The sequence below is a fragment of the Phoenix dactylifera genome, chromosome 12, assembly GCF_051530095.1.
Source record: "Phoenix dactylifera cultivar Ajwa chromosome 12, Ajwa_hap1_PhDact_Kaust_v1.1, whole genome shotgun sequence".
Taxonomy (NCBI): Eukaryota; Viridiplantae; Streptophyta; class Magnoliopsida; order Arecales; family Arecaceae; genus Phoenix; species Phoenix dactylifera.
The window spans coordinates 2,003,516-2,017,952 of NC_143201.1; the positions used below are offsets into that span (position 1 = coordinate 2,003,516).

General features: G+C 54.6%; 1 protein-coding gene across 2 annotated transcripts; it reads left to right on the forward strand.

Moving 5' to 3' along the window:
* Nucleotides 1–11,348: 11,348 nt before the first annotated feature.
* LOC103715652 (xyloglucan endotransglucosylase/hydrolase protein 22-like) lies at nt 11,349–13,997 on the forward strand. Of its 2 annotated transcripts, XM_088708238.2 has the most exons (4): nt 11,349–11,812; nt 12,808–13,022; nt 13,124–13,317; nt 13,428–13,997. In XM_088708238.2, the coding sequence occupies exons 1-4, from the start codon at nt 11,761–11,763 to the stop codon at nt 13,828–13,830; spliced, it is 864 nt and encodes a 287-aa protein (XP_088564364.1). In that variant the 5' UTR covers nt 11,349–11,760; the 3' UTR covers nt 13,831–13,997. The 2 variants fall into 2 exon arrangements, with proteins under 2 accessions (XP_088564364.1, XP_038985784.1); XM_039129856.3 differs by lacking the exon at nt 11,349–11,812 and having other exon boundaries at nt 12,648–13,022.
* Nucleotides 13,998–14,437: the final 440 nt, after the last annotated feature.

A 14,437-nucleotide genomic window follows, 5' to 3' on the forward strand; every position in this document is an offset into this window, starting at 1 on the left:
AAAAAAAAGGCCGAATCAGACCGGAACCAGGGAGTTGTCACGGTCGATCGGACCTGTTGGAGTGGTTGAACCGTCGGCCGTAGCGGGCCTGGGGTCTGTGGATGGTAAGTGCATTTATTACCGAATGAACCGGCGGTCAGGTAGAGCCATGCGCTCTGATGGTTCAGTGATCCGGAGATCGTCTTGGGCCGTGTTCATTAAATGACTGAGTGCATCGGAGACTTGAGAGAGTCTCATGCATTAATGGCAGGTCGTGCCGAATACCTGCGAAGATCTTATGCCTTGATGGCTTGGAGATAGTGGCAGGTCGCAAGCCGTTGGAGTTGTCAGTCCCTTGGACTTTAGGCGGAGGTTGAACATTTGGTTAAGGCATCGGCTCGGCAAGAGTGCCGAGCCGAGCTGGTCGCCCAATGGGGCGCCCTGTGGCGGGGTTGCTTCAAGTGCTCCTGGTTGGCGCCCTTTAGGCGAGCACCTTCTAGCAGAGCGCCTCGGCGCTGTCTTTGGTCGGCACTTTCTAACCGAGCAGCTTATTTTGGTTGGGCACCTCTTGGCGCGCACTCTGGTCGGCGCCCTCTAGTCGAGCGCCTTCCTGGTCGGCATCCTTTGGCTGGTCGGCATCCTTTGGCCGAGCAGCTTTCCGGTCGGCGCTCTTCGGCCGAGCGCCTCTGTGGATATATGACTTAGGGTTTTTCCCCTAACACTAACCCCCGACTTCCGAGCTCCAGTTGGCTATCAGCTGGAGCGCGGGAAGTAGCTTTAATTGGGTCGTCACGAATTCCGAAAATTTTGATTTACTGTGCGTTTTGAATTATCGAACGCTTCGAAGAGCCTTTAATAGGCGGCGTCTCTTCTTTCCCGAAGAGCCTCATTATTGGGACACCTTTTGCGAAGCGTCCTCGCGTCGTGGGCTCATGATGGGGCCGCACGATCTTCGATTGCGGATGCCTTTCCGCACGATCCGATGGGGCGCTTCGACATTCGAAGCGCCAGCCCTAATTAAATGCGTCGTTCTGTCTTTTAGGCCGACACGTGTTATCATCTAACCAGGACGCAGCGCTTTCTTCGCTGATCCGGGCCGTTGGGGAGGTCTATATAAACTCTCCCCCGGCCCCCTGTCCTCTTTCTATTGCCTTCTGCTTCCAGCTTCCTATTCTCCCAGCCTTCCTCAGACCGAAGTCCCTTTTCTCCGGCATCTTTCCCAGGTCCCCCTTCTTTTTGATTTCCCTCTCTTGTAATGGGTTCTTTGCCTAGCGAAGTAGTATCCACCATGAGTGTCCTGGAGGTCGAGATGACCGAAGAGTGGTTTTTTCCTCTTCACGGGTTCCATTTGGAACCCGCCAGGCGAAGGGATCGGGTAACCGATCCTCCGGTAGGCCGGATCGGAGTGCACTCGGAGTCACTCTGGGCCGGCCTCCGATTTCCTCTTCACAGCTTTGTGAATGAGTTGCTGGCGGTATGCCAGTTGGTCCCGGCGCAACTCACTCCAAACGCTTGGAGGGCAGTGATGGGTTTCCTATCACTGTGTTTACTACAGGAGATTCCTACCTCTGTCCACGTCTTCTGGCGACTTTTTATTTTTAAGTCGAACCCGGGAGACGGGGAGTGGCTCTACATCGCCCTCCGGGTGGGTCGTCCACTTTTTCATGGTGCCCCCTCATCCATTCATGGTTGGAAGGAGAAATTCTTCTTCCTGGGTTCCGAACGGGCCTGGGGGTTTGACCCCAGGTGGAGGCCGGCCCAACTTAAATCCATCAACAGGCTCCCCCAGCTTTCTCCGCGTGAGCAGGAGATCTTCGATACCATCCGCAGCCTTGGGGACGGGATTTTGCTGAACGGCCTCATTAGCGAGGACGCCCTGGTGAACGTGGGCTTGAGCTCGGCACGTCCTCAGGGTAAGGATAGTTACAGCAACTTCTTATTTCCTTATTGTTCTAATGTTCTAATTTTGCTCATCTTTGCAGACATCGCAAAAATGGTGACCAAGAGCGAAGTCCTTTACGCCCGCTTCCAAAAGAGGGCGGCTGAACTCTCAGGAGAACCGACCGAGCCGAGGAAGAAAGCAAAGACCTCGGCGAAGACCTCGACGACCACAACCGTTGAGGCGCGCGCTTCTCGCCCCGTGCGCCCTGAGGCTGGTCGGGGAGAGGGCGTGGGCTCTGGCGGAGCCACAATGGCACCTCCGTGTCCGGTGCCGATTTCGCAAGTCCCTGGTCGGCGGGAAGCTCCAGATTCCGACCAGGGAGGGAGGACCTCAGCAGATCTGGCGCTCGCACGCCCCACCTCTACCACGCAGCGGTCCGGTCAGCCGTCTACTCGACCCCAATTCCCCAGCTCTGAGCCGGGGAATAGCCAAGAAGCAACGGGGTCGGCCGCACCCCGGCCAGCTGAGGCCGGTCTGGCGGGTCCTTCGGGTCCTCAGGAGCGGGTGCCTTACGCTCCTGGATGGGCTGTTTTCGAGGGCGACTCGGCCCTCGATAATGTACAAGTGGCGCGCGAAGTTCTTCGGGTCGCGCTGCTCCCGGCCGACCAGGCCAAAATTCGGTCCATGAACTACGGCGAGTTCATGGACTCCGCTATTTGCTCTTCCATCCGAGTAAGTCAGCTTTTATCTCTGTGCAAATTGGTGTTTCGGCTTAAAACTGTTTCTTACATGTCCCTCTTGCAGCGCCTCCACGAGACCGAGACGATGATTCACATCATCCAGGACTATCGGGACCGGGCCCGAAGGCATCAAAGGGGGCGCGAGGAGGCCGAAACAAAGTTCCTCGCGTCTGAGGCCGAGCAGAAAGTGCTTCAAGCGAAGCTAGGGGCGGCCGAAGACGAGGTTCGGACTCTGGTCGCCGAACTTGAAGAGGAGAAGGGCGCGCACTCTTTGACTAGGTCCGAAGTGCGCGCTGCGGAGGCCCGCCGGACGGAGGCCGAATCGTCGCTCGCTATACGCGAGCAGGAGGTGGGGGAGGCTCGAATAAAGGTCCGAGATCTCGAGATCCGTCTACTTGACATGCAATCTCTGCTCGCGGATCGCGAAAGAGAAATAAAGATTTTGGAGCGGAAGGCCGCCTACCATGAGGCTCGGGAGAAGGAGGCCCGGGAGCAGGCCCAGGACGCCGTCAAGCTCTTCCGTGAGTCGGAGGAGTTTCGCGACCTCTTAGCAGAGGAGGGCGTGAACGAGTTAATCTAAGGCTTCCGGGATTTCCGCAACCAGTTGCGGCATCTTCTCCCGGATTTCGATGTAAACCTGCTCAAACCGGGAGCAGGGAGGGCGGAGGCGGAGGCAGAAAGTCCGGGAGCTGAGGCGGCCGTAGCCGATCCTGAAGCGACCGAGGTCGCCCCCGAGGCCGCTCCTATTATTGCCGAGGCCATTGTAGAGGTCTCGGCTGCTGAGCCGACCACTCCCGGGACCGCCGAGGCTGAGGTGGTCGAACTCGAACCTTTAGTGTAATTTTTGTTCTTTCTTGTAAGGTTGGGATGGCCTCCCATTCTTGTAAGGGCCAAACCCGAATTTTGTACTTAGCCTACGGGCCTTTTTGAAATGAATATGCATTTCTTATTGGAAACTCGTTTACGTAGCGTAGGTTTTCCAGCTCGGATTCGTTTTGAGTTCCGAGGACATGGGCTTTATGGCCTCTAATTTCGCCCGCCACAGGGTTTGGGTTTAGGTTCGGCTCGTCGAGCTCCATTGTTTGGTCCTCCAACTAGTTGGAGTATCGTTCACCCAAAGGGTTCGGGCTCGGAATTCAATCAAACTAGGGAAGTGGTTAGAGAAGCAGTAGCTGCTATGCGAGTTAGATCGGTCGACGTTTTGATGTAGATATAGTCGCCCTCTTCTCAAAGTCTTTCCGAGCCTAGTCCAATGCGACCAAGCCCTGGGGCGGTCATTAGGACTTAACTTTAGCGAAGTTAATTAACTTCGGGTCCGAGCCTTGAATTATCGGGGTCGGACCGAATTCTCTCCCCACAGATTGGTTGAATATTTGCCAACTCGTGACAGGGACTCACCAGCCTTAGCATGATAATGTGCCGGTGTCGTGAGCATTCTTTCGCCGAGGCGATTGCAAATGCTTTCTGCTCGGAGTCCATTCTTCAAGGACGTCGGCAGAGATCCGAAAACGAAAATAATGTAAAGACATTAAATAAATGGTACCTTGTACCGTATGCGTCCTGGCGCCGAGGCGACTGAAGGCGCTTCTCTGCTCGGACTCCATTCTTCGAGGACGTCGGCAGAGAAATCCATAGATAGATAAAATAATGCCGACAATAAATAAAATGCGTCCGTGCGCCGAGGCGACTGGAGACGCTTCTCTGCTCGGACTCCGCTTCTTGAGGACGTCGGCAGAGAAATCCATAGATAGATAAAATAATGCCGACAATAAATAAAATGCGTCCTTGCGCCGAGGCGACTGGAGACGCTTCTCTGCTCGGACTTCGCTTCTTGTACCGTTTGCGTCCTTGCGCCGAGGCGACTGAAGACACTTCTCTGCTCGGACTCCGTTCTTTGGAGACGTCGGCAGAGAAAAGTCCAAGAATAAAATAATGTAAAGACATTAAATAAATGGGTACCTTGTACCGTGTGCGTCCTTGCGCCGAGGCGACTGAGGACGCTTCTCTGCTCGGACTCCGTTCTTCGAGGACGTCGGCAGAGAAATCCAGAAATGGAATTGCGGGCCGAGTTCGTTGGCTGAAGCCGGTAAAAAATGAGCCGAGCTTGCTTGGCCAATAAAGACAACATCCCAACGTATCGGGGCATCCCGGCCGAGGTCGGGGTAGGAGCACGAGCCGAGCTCGTCCGGTCAGAGGACCGCTACTCAATAATCGATGGAGCACGAGCCGAGCTCGTCCGGTCAGAGGACCGCTACTCAATAGTCGATGGAGCACGAGCCGAGCTCGTCCGGTCAGAGTGGACCGCTACTCAATAGTCGATGGAGCACGAGCCGAGCTCGTCCGGTCAGAGAGGACCGCTACTCAATAATCGATGGAGCACGAGCCGAGCTCGTCCGGTCAGAGGACCGCTACTCAATAGTCGATGGAGCACGAGCCGAGCTCGTCCGGTCAGAGAGGACCGCTACTCAATAGTCGATGGAGCACGAGCCGAGCTCGTCCGGTCAGAGAGGACCGCTACTCAATAGTCGATGGAGCACGAGCCGAGCTCGTCCGGTCAGAGAGGACCGCTACTCAATAATCGATGGAGCACGAGCCGAGCTCATCCATGGAGCACGAGCCGAGCTCGTCCATGGAGAGCGCACCATAAACTCATGGACATCTTCAGGGAGTCCACGCAGGTACTCCATCATCCCGAGGTATCAGGGCATCCCAACCGTGGTTAGGAAAGAATAAACCTGATGCCATGAGATAATCAAGAAAATTGGTGAGCTCGGAATAAGTTCGCAATCCATCAGTTTACCGTGAAATGAAATTTATAGAGTGAAATTCATAAGATGAAATTTAATAGTTGAATGATGAGGGACCCCTTAGGGTTCTACTGGTGGTACACGCGGAGATTTTCAGAGCTCCAGCTCCGCGGAATGGGAGTCCCATCTAGAGACTCCAATTGATAAGCTCCGGGCCGGCGAATGCGCGTGATTCGGTATGGTCCTTCCCAATTCGGGGCCAGCTTCCCTCGCTCAGTTGGTCGGGAGGTTTCAGCTCTTCTTAGGACAAGGTCCCCTGGTCTGAAAGATTTGACTTTGACCCTGGCGTTGTAGTACTGAGCTGTCTTTTGTTGGTACCTCGCCATACGCACTCGGGCGACCTCCCTTGTTTCCTCGATCAAGTCGAGGTTGCCTCTGAGCTGCGAAGAGTTAGAGCTAGCATCGTGGTGCTCGACTCTTGGAGAGGGGAGCCCAATCTCTAGTGGAATGACGGCCTCCGTCCCATATGTCAGGTTGAAGGGAGTCTCGCCGGTGGGGACGCGGAACGTAGTCCGGTAAGCCCACAGGACATTGTATAGGTCTTCGACCCACTGTCCTTTGGATTTGTCGAGCCTGGTTTTGAGACCCTGCAAAATAGTACGATTTGTTACCTCGGTTTCTCCGTTTGTCTGAGGATGCGCGACCGAGGTGAAGCGGTGGTCAATGCCAAGCTCGGAGCAGAATTCTCTGAAATGGATGTTGTCGAACTGGCGACCGTTGTCAGAGATAAGGATGCGGGGAAGCCCGAATCTGCAAATGATGGACTTCCAAACGAAATCCCGCATCTTCTGCTCGGTTATCCGGGCGAGGGGCTCAGCTTCCACCCACTTAGTGAAGTAGTCGATGGAGACGACCAGGAACTTCCTTTGCCCGGTGGCCAGAGGAAATGGCCCGAGGATGTCAATTCCCCACTGGGCAAAAGGCCAAGGGGAGCTGATAGAAGTCAAAAGAGCCGAGGGCCGGCGCTGAACGTTGGCGTTCCTTTGGCACCGGTCGCATCTCTTGACGAAATCCATAGCATCCTTCTGGAGTGTCGGCCAATAATACCCTTGGCGCAGAATTTTATGGGCCAAGGCTCGTCCTCCCAGATGGTTTCCACAAATTCCTTCGTGGACTTCGCGCAGGGCATAATTAGCTTCCGTTGGGCGAAGGAATCTGAGAAGGGGAGAGGTGAAGGATTTCCGATAGAGCTTTCCCTCGTATAGTATGTATCGGGTGGCGAGGCGCTTGATTCGGCGAGTCTCTCGTACATCAGCAGGGAGAGTTTCGTCTTGCAGATAGCTGATGAGTCCATCCATCCAGCTTGGCTCGAGCTCGGTGCAGAGGGTCCGCTCGGTCTCGTCCGTGCTGGGCTTTTGGAGATATTCCAGGACTGCCCCTTTGGGAAGCTCGCTCATGCGAGAGGACGCCAGCTTTGATAGCCGGTCGGCCCTGAGATTCTCCGACCTGGCAATATATTGGACGTGGAAAGAGTCCAAGGTCGAGGCGAGATCCCGTACCTTCTGGAGATTCTTCTGCATGGTCGGGTCTCTAGCTTCGAAGTCGCCCACAATTTGGTTGACGACGAGCTGGGAATCACTGAAGGCCTTCAAGTCCTTCACTCCTAGCTCTTTGGCTAGCTTAAGCCCGGCGACGAGCGCTTCATACTCCGCCATATTATTGGAAGCAGGAAACTCGAGGCGCAGGGCCTGCTCGGCGACCACCCCCTCCGGGCTGGTGAGAATAAATCCTGCTCCACTACCCTCCGAGTTTGAAGAGCCATCGACATGTAGAGCCCATGTAAAACTCGGGGTCTGCTCCAGCGGTGGCTCAGGTTCAGGCTTGACCTCATCTGGTATAGTGCACTCGGCCATAAAGTCTGCGAGTGCTTGTGCTTTGATCGCCTGTCTGGGCCGGTACTCAATGTCGAATTCCCCGAGCTCAATGGCCCATTTAGTGATCCGACCCGCACGATCCGATCTTTGCAGGATCTGCTTGATCGGCTGGTCAGTCAGCACGGCCACTGTGTGAGCTTGGAAGTAGGGTCGGAGCCTCCGAGCTGAGATGACCAAAGCATAGGCGGTCTTCTCAAGCTTGGAGTATCGGGTCTCAGCATCCCTTAAGACCCGGCTGGTGTAATACACCGGTTTCTGAAGTTTCCCCTCCTCTCGGACCAGGACCGAGCTTACTGCTACAGGGGAGACAGCTAAATACAAGTAGAGGAGCTCACCCTGTTGAGGCTTCGTGAGTAGAGGAGGGGAAGCCAGCAGGTGCTTGAGCTCTTCAAAAGATTGCTGGCACTCGTCCGACCACAAAAAGTTCTTCGGCTTCTTGAGGGCTGCAAAGAATGGAAGGCAGCGCTCGGCCGAGCGGGAGATAAACCTCCCGAGGGCTGCCACTCGGCCTGTGAGCCGCTGTACCTCCTTGACCGTCCTGGGAGGCGTCATCCTTTGGAGGGCTCGGATCTTCTCTGGATTGGCCTCGATTCCTCGTTGTGTAATGATGAAGCCGAGGAATTTGCCGGAGGTGACCCCGAATGCACATTTAGCTGGGTTGAGCTTCATCTGGTACTTTCGGAGTGTGGAGAATGCTTCATTGAGGTCGGCTATGTGGTCTTGCGCCGCCTTACTTTCACCAGCATGTCATCCACGTAGACCTCCATGTTTCGGCCTATTTGGTCTTTGAAGATCCGGCTGACCAGCCTTTGATAAGTCGCCCCGGCATTTTTTAGACCGAATGGCATCACTTTGTAGCAGTAGGTTCCCCCGTCGGTGATGAAGGCTGTCTTTTCCTCGTCTTCTGGCGCCATGCGGATCTGGTTATATCCGGAAAAGGCGTCCATGAATGCCAGCAGCTCGTGACCCGAGGTGGAGTCCACGAGCTGGTCTATGCTAGGAAGTGGAAAGCTGTCCTTCGGGCAGGCTTTATTCAGGTCGGTGTAGTCCACGCACATACGCCACTTCCCGTTGGCCTTCTTGACGAGGACCACATTGGCGAGCCACTCCGGGTAAGCTATCTCCCGGATGAATCCAGCTTCAAGGAGTTTGCTGACCTCCTCGGCTGCTGCTTGCTGTCGTTCAGGGGCGGCGCCTCGCTTCTTCTGCCTCACGGGCTTGCTGGTTGGCTTTACTTGGAGCCGGTGGACCATGATCTCTGGATCTATCCCCGGCATGTCTGCAGGCGACCATGCGAAAACATCCATGTTGTCTCGCAGGAAGTTGACGAGGCGACCCCTCTCGTGCTCGCCAAGGCCGGAGCCGACCTGCACGGTTAGCTCGGGAGAGTTCTCACGTAGAGGAACCTGAATTAATAACTCACCGGGCTCTACCCGCTCTTTCTGGGGGTTGGCCCGTGCCTCCATAACCTCGGTTGAGGGCTGGTCAGTCGCTGGGGCAGGCACCTCGGCGGGTCGCTTTGCCTCGTGGGTCGCCAGGTAGCATCGCCTTGCCACCATTTGGTCTCCTCGGACTTCGCCGACCCCCTGGCTGGTGGGGAATCGCATCAGCAGGTGGTGAGTTGAGACCGCTGCTCGGAGGGCGTTGAGTCCTGGCCTTCCAAGGATGGCGTTGTAAACCGAGGGCAGGCGTATCACAAGGAAGCTCATACCCACGGTACTTTCACGAGGGGCGAGCCCGGCTGTGACCAGAAGGTCGATCTCGCCCTCTACTGGGACTGAATCCTCAGTGAATCCAACTAGCGGAGCATTCATCCTCCGTAGCTGTTCCTTTGTCATCCCCATTTTACAATAAGCATCAAAATACAAAACATTCGCCGAGCTTCCATTATCAACCAGGATGCGTTTTACATCAAATTTATTTATGATCATGGAGATGACCATGGCATCATCATGGGGAGTTTCGACTCCTTCTAGATCGTCGTCTGAGAAGGAGATAGCTTCAAATGTGCGCGGGCGCTTCGAGGAGGTTCCTTCCCCTGAGGCTTCTCCAGCCGAGGTCCCTCCTCGGATAGTGTTGATGACGCCGGCGATGGGCCTGTTGGCATTGGAACCTTCAGGGTGTGCTGCTCCTTCGGCTGGCTTCTTCCCTTCGCGCCGGCCTTGCACAAACCGATCGAGCACCCCTCGGCGAATGAGTGCTTCGATCTCATTTCGGAGCTGATAACAATCCTCGGTATCATGGCCGTGATCCCGGTAAAAACGGCAATACTTCCGGAGATCACGCCGGATTCTGGTGTCTGGCTTTGGAGGGGGGAGCCGGATGCAATCCCGATTCTCAATCTCCATGAGGATTTCAGCCCGAGGAGCATTGAGGGGAGTATACTTTTCATACCTCCCTTCAGGTGCACGGGCCTACAGCGGGAACCTCGGGCGGAGTGACCTCTGCTGCGGCGGTCCTCTCAACCGGGGTGGACTCTTCGGGTGGGGCGGATTCTTAGCTCGTCGTGGAGACGAGCTTCTGGGTCGGCCGCGTTCCTCGCGGCGCCTCTTCTTGGGATTCTGCTCGGTTCCACCCCGCCTAACTGCCACGGCCTCTTCCGCCTTGGCATACTTCCGTGCCCGAGCGAACATTTCGGTGAGGTCCGCTGGGAAATTCTTCTCAATCGAGAAGAGGAATCTGTAGGACCGGGCTCCAGTCTTCAGCGCCGACATGGCGATTGACTGGTCAAGCTCCCGGACTTCCCATGTTGCGGCGGTGAACCGGTCCAGATATTCCTTGAAGGACTCTCCCTCCTTTTGTTTGATGTCGAGGAGGGAGTCGGATGTCCGCCGCTGGGGCTGGCTGGCGGCGAAGTTGCCGGCAAACTGTCTGCCGAGCTGCTCAAAGGAGGAGACAGTATTTGGCTTCAGCCCGGTGAACCAAAGCCGGGCTGGTCCTCGAAGTGTCGCCGGGAAAGCCTTGCACATCATGGCTTCCGAGGCTCCTTGTAGGGCCATCAAGACCCGGTAACTCTCCAGGTGGTCAAAGGGATCAGCCTTGCCGTTGTAAGGCTCCACCTGGGGCATTTTGAACCGGAGGGGAACCGGTTCATCTTCAATCTCCTGGGAGAAGGGCGACTTCGTATTGAACTCGAAGTCGCCGTTACGTCCCGATTTTCTCCCGTGGAGTGCCTGGATTTGGCGCTCCAGCTTTTCGACCTTCTTGTCGAGTTCATCATTCTGGAGGATCGCTACAGCGGTTCCTCTGGGTGCAGGTTGCCCTGGAACCGACTCGGCTTCTGAAGGCTGTGGCCAGCCTCCGTGATCTCTGACTGGGTGCTCTCTCCAGAGGGAGGCCTGGACTTGAGAGTCCTGACCTCGAGGAGGAAGCCCGCTAGTAGGGGGCCCCAGTTGAACTGGAGCCGGGGGAGGCGGTGCTGCTGGGATGCCCCTGGGTTGCAAGTTTTGAACGGCGGTAGCCAACGCCTGCACTTGCTGCACCAGGGCATCAAATTGTTCCGGTCGAACTTGAGGTGCTGGCTCAACCGGGGGTGATGAGTTCCGAACGGAACATTCTGGGCTTGGTGGAGGACGTCGAGAGGCGTTGGAAGCCCCTTTGCTTCTTAGCTTCATGGTGGCGAACTCGGTCCCTTCCTCTAGCGCCAACTGTTGCTGAAAATTGGACCCGGGGGCCGCCGCGAAGCCGGGGAAGGAGGAGCTCCGCTGCTGCAGGGGGCGGACGGCGGTGCGCCGGCCGGCTGCGTCCTCCGCCGCGGGGGGTGTGCAAGTCCGAAGAGGGGTGGTGCGTCCAATCCTGTCCTGTTTTGCAAAAAAGCCGGTGGCCGGGCTCCCCGGCGCCGGCCCTCCGATGCCTAAGTCAGAGGGGGCAAGTATGTGGAGAGAGCAGGGAAGAGAGTATGTGGAGAAGACAGAGAGAGCTTCGGGTTTTTCCTCCCGTTTTTTTGTCCCCTTTTCTCTTCCCCCCAGGTTCCCTTTTATAGGAGGATTCGGTTACCTGGGAGGTGACAGGAGGTTTGTCCCGTTATGTGATAATTGGGCACGATTTGGCCCATTAATGGCGTGGTGGAAAAAAAAGGCCGAATCAGACCGGAACCAGGGAGTTGTCACGGTCGATCGGACCTGTTGGAGTGGTTGAACCGTCGGCCGTAGCGGGCCTGGGGTCTGTGGATGGTAAGTGCATTTATTACCGAATGAACCGGCGGTCAGGTAGAGCCATGCGCTCTGATGGTTCAGTGATCCGGAGATCGTCTTGGGCCGTGTTCATTAAATGACTGAGTGCATCGGAGACTTGAGAGAGTCTCATGCATTAATGGCAGGTCGTGCCGAATACCTGCGAAGATCTTATGCCTTGATGGCTTGGAGATAGTGGCAGGTCGCAAGCCGTAGGAGTTGTCAGTCCCTTGGACTTTAGGCGGAGGTTGAACATTTGGTTAAGGCATCGGCTCGGCAAGAGTGCCGAGCCGAGCTGGTCGCCCAATGGGGCGCCCTGTGGCGGGGTTGCTTCAAGTGCTCCTGGTTGGCGCCCTTTAGGCGAGCACCTTCTAGCAGAGCGCCTCGGCGCTGTCTTTGGTCGGCACTTTCTAACCGAGCAGCTTATTTTGGTTGGGCACCTCTTGGCGCGCACTCTGGTCGGCGCCCTCTAGTCGAGCGCCTTCCTGGTCGGCATCCTTTGGCCGAGCAGCTTTCCGGTCGGCGCTCTTCGGCCGAGCGCCTCTGTGGATATATGACTTAGGGTTTTTCCCCTAACAATATTATTAAAAAGTAATATTATTAAAAAAATATATACCCAGGTAGGCAACTAGGCATGCGAGCTTTGGAGCTGAATATTCTACTGCAATCAAATTAAATTGAGTCGAGTTTGGTTCCAGTCATGTATGCTGGCCGCTCAATGACAGGTGCCAATCCTCTGTGGGTCCGGCATCACGCGTACGTGCACGAAGCTGCTTGCCGCGTTCCCTGCGCTCTCTCATGGCGGGCCTGGGGTTCCGCGCAGCAGCCACGGGCATCTGACCAAAATATCGCAACCAAACGATAGCTGGACCAAAACCAAAGGCAAAACACCACAGCCAAACTCTAGCTGGAAAGTGACTGCAGAAACCCACCTCACGAAGGTACCCGGCGAGCGAAAGGTGACCACGAGGTCGACGTCCATTTGCTGCTGCTGGTTCACCCCCAGACACCGCCCCACCCCACACGAAACCAGTCTCCACCACTTGCTTCACGAGCCTCGAGCCCCAAGTTTAAATAATAAGAAGCCACCTTGGCATACCACTGTCGCCAATCTGTTGCCAACCCATACCATAGCATTGAGAGGAGAACCATCACACATTGCCTCCCCTGTATGCATATATAAACCCAGTAACTCCTGCTGCCTTCTTCACTCCAACAACACCAACACTCCCATCCCCTCTCTTCTACCGAAACAATTCCCCCTTTGCCATCTCAACGTCATGTCAGCTGCTTCCCTCTCTACTGGTGCCATCATGGCTTTCTCTCTCCTCCTGCTAGCTTGCTCTTTAATGACCGCTGCCTCCGCTGGTAACTTGGACCAAAATCTCCAAATCACCTGGGGCGATGGGCGTGCAAAGATCATCGAAAACGGGCAGCTCCTCACCCTCTCCCTCGACAAAGCCTCTGGCTCCGGCTTCCAGTCCAAGAACGAGTATCTCTTCGGCAAGATCGACATGCAGCTGAAACTAGTCCCTGGGAACTCCGCCGGCACCGTCACCGCCTACTACGTAAGCCCCGTTTAATTTATAGTCACCAGGCATCGTCTAATCCATCCTCCTTTGTATTATGACTGGAATTTGAAGAACTAACCAGGCATCTCTGCTCGCAGCTATCATCACAAGGACCTACCCATGATGAGATCGACTTCGAGTTCCTCGGGAACCTCAGCGGAGACCCTTACACGCTCCACACCAATGTGTTCGCCCAGGGGAAGGGGAACAAAGAGATGCAGTTCCATCTCTGGTTTGATCCCACCAAGGACTTCCACACCTACTCCATCCTCTGGAACCCCAGACATATCATGTGAGTTCTCAAATTCCGCATAAGTGATACCGTCTATTACAAAATGCTGCTTCCTCTCGTACATTTGAAACTAATGTCATGCTCGCCTTGGATTGTTTTTATCCTTTCAGCTTCATGGTTGATGGCATGCCAATCAGAGACTTCAAGAATATGGAGTCCAAGGGTGTTGCGTTTCCGAAGAACCAACCCATGAGGATCTACTCCAGCCTCTGGAATGCCGATGACTGGGCAACGCAGGGCGGACGCATCAAGACCGACTGGGCGAAGGCCCCCTTCACCGCCTCGTACAGGAATTTCAACGCTGATGCCTGCGTCTGGTCCTCCGGTGCCTCCAACTGCCCTTCGAAGAAAGCTGGTACTGCTTCGGCCAGCAGCGACTGGTGGAATCAGGAGCTGGATTCCACGAGCCAAGGAAGGATGAGATGGGTGCAGAGAAACTATATGATCTACAACTACTGCACTGACCTCAAGCGATTCCCTCAGGGCCTACCTCCAGAGTGCTCCATTGCCTGAAGAAAAATGGAAATTAGAGAACAATCACCCCCATTCTTTCATTCATTTGTTCTTTATTGTCGCTTCAGTTCATAAATGGAGAGGATTATGTACTTCCTTCATGTAAAGTGATGCCACGAATTTAAACAACAGAATCACGCAGAGTTTTCTTTATCATCCAGAAGAAACTGAGCTGCTTCTTTTCAGAGGAATGCATACTTCTTTGTACACGAGATAATTCGACTTGAAAGTCAGATAACAAGTTCCAAGTATTTGCGATACAGAGGAATACATAACGGATTAATCAAATGCATTTTCTCATAAGTTGAACTTGCCATCTAATCCTTCATCATACGTGTCCCAGTATGCACACAATACTATATAAAAAAAATGCAACAAAATTCTAAATGTTTATAGCAGATTGGTTTTAAAAAAAAAAAAATCGGACGGTACTATATAAATAACCATGTCAAAATAATCTCAGATTTTTAGGAAACCAAAACAATCACAGATCAGTTTTATTATTTTCCTCTCATTCTTAGAAGTTACTTCTATTGTCCATCTTGTTTCAAACTCTCTCATTTCTATGTAACTTTATATCAAGGTGTTCAAATGACTCTCAAGTTAG

What these genes read in the sequence shown, in the direction of transcription:
- LOC103715652 (XM_039129856.3), top strand. Translation starts at nt 12,735, where the DNA reads ATGTCAGCTGCTTCCCTCTCTACTGGTGCCATCATGGCTTTCTCTCTC. An exon ending in GCACCGTCACCGCCTACTAC is followed by an intron (nt 13,023 to 13,123) that starts GTAAGCCCCGTT and finishes CTCTGCTCGCAG; the next exon opens with CTATCATCACAAGGACCTAC. An exon ending in TGGAACCCCAGACATATCAT is followed by an intron (nt 13,318 to 13,427) that starts GTGAGTTCTCAA and finishes TTATCCTTTCAG; the next exon opens with CTTCATGGTTGATGGCATGC.